The sequence below is a fragment of the Paroedura picta genome, chromosome 1, assembly GCF_049243985.1.
Source record: "Paroedura picta isolate Pp20150507F chromosome 1, Ppicta_v3.0, whole genome shotgun sequence".
NCBI classification, from domain to species: Eukaryota; Metazoa; Chordata; class Lepidosauria; order Squamata; family Gekkonidae; genus Paroedura; species Paroedura picta.
This window is the reverse complement of record NC_135369.1, coordinates 111,006,390-111,013,681: the sequence shown is the minus strand read 5'-3', so window position 1 is coordinate 111,013,681 and position 7,292 is coordinate 111,006,390. Positions and strand designations below refer to the sequence as shown.

Sequence of the window (7,292 nt, the reverse complement as noted above, 5' to 3'; positions counted from 1 at the left end):
ATGTCTATGAATTAAATGAGGCTTCTAATGTAGTGACATACCACTAATAAATCCTGAAGAGCACAATAGTTTTTCAAAGTCAAGCAGGGAAAATGGCCTTTTTCTGGGAAAGAAATTGCAGCATGCCAAAGATATAGGTGGAATTCTGTGTGTGAGAGAGGATCCAAATTAGTGGCTATGCTTGAAAGTAACAGACAATTGAAACTATTCTCTAAATTGACATTCCTCAGCTAGGTTTCTTGTTTGTCTATCTGTGCTGCTTGAAACCTACTTGCAAATTATTAAATCTACTTTGTTGTTAATATATAATTCCTGCCTCAGTGACCTCCATATTTCACAGCAGAATATTCAACGTCTAGACACAGATCTTTAGAATACTTGGTAACTAAAGGGAAGGTTTATAGTTTAATAAACCTGGATTTCCCAAAATAATAGGAGGCTGCATGGGTCCCACCAGCTGATAGAAACAACATGTCACAAAGTACCCACGAGTGAGAATCTCATTTTTCCCTTCCCCACTATTTCCTCTTTCCCTTCACTGAAACTCCCATAGCTTCTTTCCTTCTTCTACTTCCTTCTTCCCATACTAAGCTAACTTTCCTTTATCTTCAGTTTTCCCTCCATCCTAACTGCTAACAACAGTTACACAATTTAACACACAATCAGATGAAAAAAAAGATGTGGTTGGGTGCAATAGAGGATTAAGATTTTGTTCGGACTTTTGGACTTGCTGGGTCCTGCGTTCCTCCAGAGAAATAGAGCTGCAGAGTAATAGAGAGTTCTGAAAGTATGCAGTTAAGGGCAAAGGGTACTTCTTGGGGCATACAAATATCAAGTCACCTGGTAGTTACTGACAGACCAGGCACCAATGAGCCCTTTCTCAAACAACTCTGAAATGGGTCCGGCCCCCTCCCCTACCTTTTACTGACTGATGCAAAGGCTTCAACTGGCAATATTCTCAAGGCTGCCTAACAATGTCCACAGAGGACATTCATTTCTTAAAGCTAGTTTCTGCTTCTATGATTTAAAAAAAAGATTTCTGCAAATCTGGGGCTTTCTCATATTTATAAAAAGATTTGTCCTTCTACGTGGCTCCAAGCTGCAGATAAGAATCTACTGATGAGGCCATGTTGAGAAATAGATGAAGCCTATTCTTTCCTTGTTCATTCCCCATCCTTTTTTGTCTTCTTAGTCTGAAATTTTAATTGTAATCCCTCAGGAAGCTATATTCTTGCATTGTGTAAGAACATTATTCCCATTGACAGGGTAAAATAATGTTTATAATCATTTGGAAGACATCCTAGGGTAACAGCAAACAGAGGTGAGGTAAATATTTGAGGGGGGAGCACTAGATTTTTTTTTAAATCCTCTAGTTCACAATTCATCCTCATTTTCCACCCTTAGAGCCGATAGACTCTGAAGATTACAAAATAGATACCTTTTTCATGTTCTAGATACGATCAAAAGTAAACAACTGTTTTATAAGCAATAGCTATCTGTGGATTTGTTGGCATAGTTCTTGTCCTGCAGTCCTCAACAGTTGGCCATATTTATAGCAGATTACAGGTTTCAGACAACTTGATAACAGTTCACTTGCACAATAAGATGATTATGTAGGTGGTGTTCTTAGGAAACAAAGTGTCTATTTTGGTGGTGAGTCACAATGTGATAAGTGGCCCAAAATGACCAGGCTGATGGATAACATTTTGGAACCACCATGGGACATCTGACGACATGCTGTGTTTGGACATACCATTTCCCCCCTATACATTACATAGTGCCAATTAAAATGCACTCTAAGTGTATAGCTCAATTACTGTGGAGCCGAAATGTTCAGGAGAGCTTCACTTCTCAGATTGGGCTGTTTGCTCTCAAATGTAATTGATATTGATAAAAGACACAAACTCTGTCTCAACAACATAATTTCTCTGATTATCCCCCTGCTTTCCTGCGTTTGCACCTAACAGGGTTTTTTTTTTTATTTTAAAAAGAAACCTTTTAATTTCCAGAACAGTTCCAGAGATTCCAGTTCTAGAATTAACCTTTAGTGTTTTTTTTAAGTAGATATTTCAAAATGAAACAGGTTTCATACCAGTGGCTTCTTCCACTATCAAATCTTAAACACCTAATACACATCAGTCTCCAAGGCTAATAATGCAAAAACTGACCTCCAATTTTTGAAACCAGGAAAGCATTCTGCAGCAATGGCTTCCTTCATTTCTTGTGCATTCTGCCTTCTTAAGGCAGGAGGGGAAAGTTTAAAGTATCTGGTTTAACACATCACAACAATGTTGGAGATAGCACCCAAATTCATTTCTGATGGTGAAAAAATACTACCCACAATAAACTACAGTCAGGGCAAGTCCTGGTGACTCAAACAAGCATTTTTCAGCTTTGTAGCTATGTAACTCTGTAACTCACAGCCCCTCTTATTAGAAATCACAGACTTGTATAAACAAGGCAAAGTCCAAGAGGAAAGAAGTTAATATGAGCTGAACAAAGGCCATGCTACAGGAGCAAGGGAAGCTAAAAGGAAAACAAGCCGCTTGATTCTTAGAGGCCTCTGCACAGACTGCATCCTAACATGGGTTACATTTTGGCAGTGTTTGTGAATATACTGCCTGGATGGTTTCTTCTCATGGGAATTTTCCTGCCAGTGAGTTTGCTCCTGCTGCTGTTGCTGGCCTACCTCAGGATCAAGCTAAGAGAGGGTGAGTGAAAAATGACACGGGAAATGTGAAAGAGTGGGCAGGGAGGCCAAACCAGCGGTAACAGACTTGCTTTCAACTTACTGAAAAATTAAAACTGTACAGCAGTCTGGGCAGCAAAGGAGGAGTGCAATCAATTAAAGCTTCCCCCAGCTACTTTGAAACGTCACTTCATCGCACACACCCTTGATGCCAATTGAGAGAATTCTAAACACATATCCTTCAACAGAGCCCAGCCAATAGACAGGTTAGCCTTCGTACTTGTGTCATGCTTGATAATATATGCCATTGGTGCTAGTGCAGTCATAATATACAGAGTGCTGGTGGATGAGATATATAATATTGCTACAGGATCAATTTTATTCATTTCCTTAACTCCAACAGCTTTAAAGCCAATATAAAGTTGTATAGGTTTGCTTTTGAATAGCTAGCTGTATTGCCACAAAATCATAGCTGTGGACTGGAACATAGATTTTTTTTTTACTAGTGGAGACTACCTCTTTCCCTTTGATGCAAAGCTATCTTGGGCAGTGATATATTTTAAAAGATCAATAGGCTTGTTACGTGTACAGCAGTTTCTTCATAGGAAAACAAAGCATTGAATTCTACAGATTCTACAACTTTTGCAAGATAGAAGAGGAATTATCTTGTCCGATTCCCCCCCCCCAATACCAGCCCAATGTGCCTTTTTTTCTACGTGACTTTTTGTCTCCTGACAATACCTTGCCAGAGGTCACACAAGACAGCTGGAAGAAGGGGAAGGTAGGAAAGATTGCTTCCACCAGAGGAAAGGCTATAGGATTCTAAATATTGCTTGTAAAAATATTTATACGCTGAAATAAATGGATTAGTATACCATATGTGCACTGAAAGAATCACCACTGAACACCAGGGCCACAGTTCAGAAGAGAGGCTGGTAAGATTACCTTTCCTCCTTTACACTAATGGAAAGCTGGTCAAATCCAACTCAGTTTCACTTGTAAGTTTACCTTCAAACAGCAAGGCAACTTATGTGTTCTTGTGTTTATGAGCATTTCTAGTTTGAGTGGCTTGAACTTCATTCTAGGCAGGCAATGTGCATCCCTTCCTCCTGATAGGTTTTTTACACTTCACATGAAAATTAGCGGCAATCTCATTTCACAATATAAGCCTTCTTTGAATAGACTGAAAACCTTTTACCTTTTTTACATGGATCATATGTAGAAATACCTGTAGGATATTTATTATTATTATTATTATTATTATTATTATTATTATTATTATTATTATTATTATTATTATTATTATTATTATTATTATTATTGGATTTCTAACATGTAACAACATGTAAAAAACCTGTAAAACTCCTAATATATATAAACACTTAAAAGCAATCCCCAACCCCCTCACCACCACCACCACCTGATGGCGGCGGAACTATCCGGGAAACCAGGGGTCACTGCTGATGTAGAGGGAGGCGGTGATCTAAAAAGGGGAGGCGCCAGCCTCAGCTTTAAGCCTGGCGGAAGAGCTCCGTTTTGTAGGCCCTGCAGAAGGATGGCAAATCCTGCAGGGCCCAAAGCTCCTCCGGGAGTTCATTCCACCAGGCGGGGGCCAGGACCGAAAAGGTCCTGGCCCTGGTCGAGGCCAGATGTGCCTTCCAGGGACTAGGAACCACCAGTAAATTAGTCCCCGCCAAGTGTAACGCCGTGTGGGAGGCATTTATGAAATAGGCTTTAAGCAGATTTTCCTGGTTTCTCAGAATGTAATACATTACGTTTTTAGAATTTACAATTGAAGTTATTGGTTGCTTTAAATCACTCATCCCATGCAGTAATAACATTATACAATGTTGCATCAAGGATATTCTGTATGAATGTCTTGCATGATTTTTTCATTTACAGAGGTGATAGAACATGATTCTTCAGGTGTCTTATCATTAAATATTTTTTGCCTCGTGCTTGTGTCTCAATTATATAACTATTGATTCAACATTTCCCTCATGGTAATGCCAAGACTGTTGCAACTCCAATAACATATGCTCTAAGTGTGCAGCATAAAATGTACAGTTAGTCATTTTCATTGTTTTAAGCTACTCACACTCGATCAGATCCCATGTATTTTTAAAATATACAAATTTAAAACAGAGAGCTGTTTTTGAATGTTACCATCAATTACTATACCAATAGCTGCTGCTGGTTAGGTTGGGATCAGCCTCTCACTTCAGATAAGTATGTAACACTAGGACTGATCATGCATGGGGAGAAAAGGCAGGGCTGGCGCGCACATGGCAACAGATCTAATCCCCCTTACACATGACGTCACTGCTAGCCAGGCTCTCTCCCAGGCCTGGCTCAGATTAGGGCTTACAGTACCTCACATTAAGGGAACACGTTTAGTTTCCACCTCCCCTTTTTCTCTGTGGGTACCATCGGACCCAGCTCCTCCCCCGCCTATGTTGACCAAAGAGGGACAGAAGATGCCCTGTTCAGCTGTGGAGCTTCGCAGTGCTGTGGAGCTGAATGGGATGTTTTTGTCATTTCCATGGATGTGAGATTGAGTTGTGATGCAATCCCACCCTTGTGAAAGTAAACCCCCCCCACACACACGCACATCACTGTGGTGAAGCGCGGTGGAACCTTTCCACCCGGCTGCATATGAACGTGCAGATCTCAGGGGGGGACTGTGTCCGTTGGGGGAAATCTTCCCCCATTTGTAAGGAAGCGGTAGGGCAAGAAATCGGCAGTGGCCCAGCACAGGCACTGCTATATATAATAAGTCTAGGTGAGAGGAACTGACAGGAGGGAAAACAGAACTATTAGCAAAGGGCAACTGGCTCATCTTGAAGCAAGTCTAGAACCTCTCATATTTAGAATTGATGTCTCATTTTCTGCTCTCCTTGGAAGCCACTTAGTGGGTATCTAGTAAATGGGTGCTCCTTTAAAAAGGAATTTGGACCACTCTATCATTCACTTTTCTTGAATGCCTCAACTCCTTGGAAAGGACTGGCCCTCTTTACCCATATACTATTTCCATTCATCCCATCCCTCAAGATGAACACTTCTGTTTTACGATGTTGCACATCATGTACATATTGGAACGCTTATTTTATGGTTATGTGGCAACAACATAGTATAAACTCACAAATTTCTCATTAAGAGTTGTACAAAAAAGTGAACCATTCCAGTGAGCATCTCAAAGCCAGTCTACCTCAGAATGCTGTTCTTAGTCCTACAGTTGTAAATTAACACTCTGCTTGCATCCTTTTTTTCAGTGAACAAGGAACTTGCCCAGGCCTGTAATCCTGCAGATGTGGTTATCGATTACTACACCCAATGCAAAAGATTCAGGAACTTTGAATGGAAACAGAGATCAACAAAAAGAATGTGATTTTTAAAGAGTACTTCACAGGTTCAACACCAACCAAGAATGATCAATTTCACAAGTTTACAACCAGTTTGGTTTATACGAAAATAAGGAAAAGACATATTAGCCTTTTTGATCAACAACTCTGTAATGAATTGGATGATGTTGTTTAGAACAGCTCAAAGCAATTGTTTTCTAGAACTGATTGAGTTCTTTGGCTTCAAGCAATGCACCTAACTACTTGTAAAATATCATAAGGAAATGGAGACAAATAATACGGGCTTGGCTTTGCATCATCCATTTCCACCCATTCTGGAATCCTTTGCAAGTATTGTAATGCTGCTCTTTTATAAAAAGAATATCAAGGAGATGACAACTGGAAATATGTATACCTGACTCAGATGGCAAAGTATTGTTTTACATGTCCCAAGAAATTCAAATTGCAGTTTATAATAAATGACATATCTTTATTTACAAGTCCCAGAGAAGTTTTCCCTTCATATATTTTCCTTGTTGGGAACCTTGTACTCATACTGGACTGGAAGTTACTGGTGCTAAACATACCACTTACTACTCAGGTCATGCATGCCATGTGCCTGTCTAATCCCAAGGGGATCTATTTTGTACTACTACTATTCCTCCCCCACCAGATCTTCCTCAATTTATGACCTTGATTTGTTTTAAATGGTTTGAAGGGAAAACATGGCTAACCTGTGCCTTGCAAGCAGCATCCTATTAGAATTATTTCCCCTGAAAATGAGACGTGTGTTGTTCTCACTCCAGAACACACATCTGTTTGTATTTGTTCATTTAAAAAGCAGACTTTTCCCAAGTAGAAATGGAATACAAATAGGGTAAAAGAAAAGTTATGGGAGGGAGATATTTATTTTTATTTATTTATAGGTGGATTTATATACCGCCGTTTGCCAAAAGGTCTCACGCCGGTTCACAATAAAATATAAAATCAAAGTAAAATCACATAAAATCCCATAAATACCCCATCATTACAATAAAAAGATGGCATTCTATTCTATACTCTCCCCACTTCCCCCCCTTTTTCAGACAGAGGTTGGACGTTAATTCTGTAAGAGAGAGAGGAGAGAAAAACTGGCTGATGGATTAGGGATCTTGGATGGAACCCGGGCTCTGTCCTGGCCTCAACCAAAGGCCTGGCAGAAGAGCTCCGTCTTACAGGCCCTGCGGAAAGATGGTAGTTCCGACAGGGCTCTTAGCTCCTCC

General features: G+C 40.0%; 1 protein-coding gene across 1 annotated transcript; it reads left to right on the top strand.

The window, feature by feature from the left end:
* Positions 1-2,472: 2,472 nt before the first annotated feature.
* Positions 2,473-6,523, top strand: SMLR1 (small leucine rich protein 1). The gene is made up of 2 exons (XM_077353062.1): positions 2,473-2,711; positions 5,962-6,523. The coding sequence occupies exons 1-2, from the start codon at positions 2,585-2,587 to the stop codon at positions 6,075-6,077; spliced, it is 243 nt and encodes an 80-aa protein (XP_077209177.1). The 5' UTR covers positions 2,473-2,584; the 3' UTR covers positions 6,078-6,523.
* The last annotated feature ends 769 nt before the right edge of the window (positions 6,524-7,292 follow it).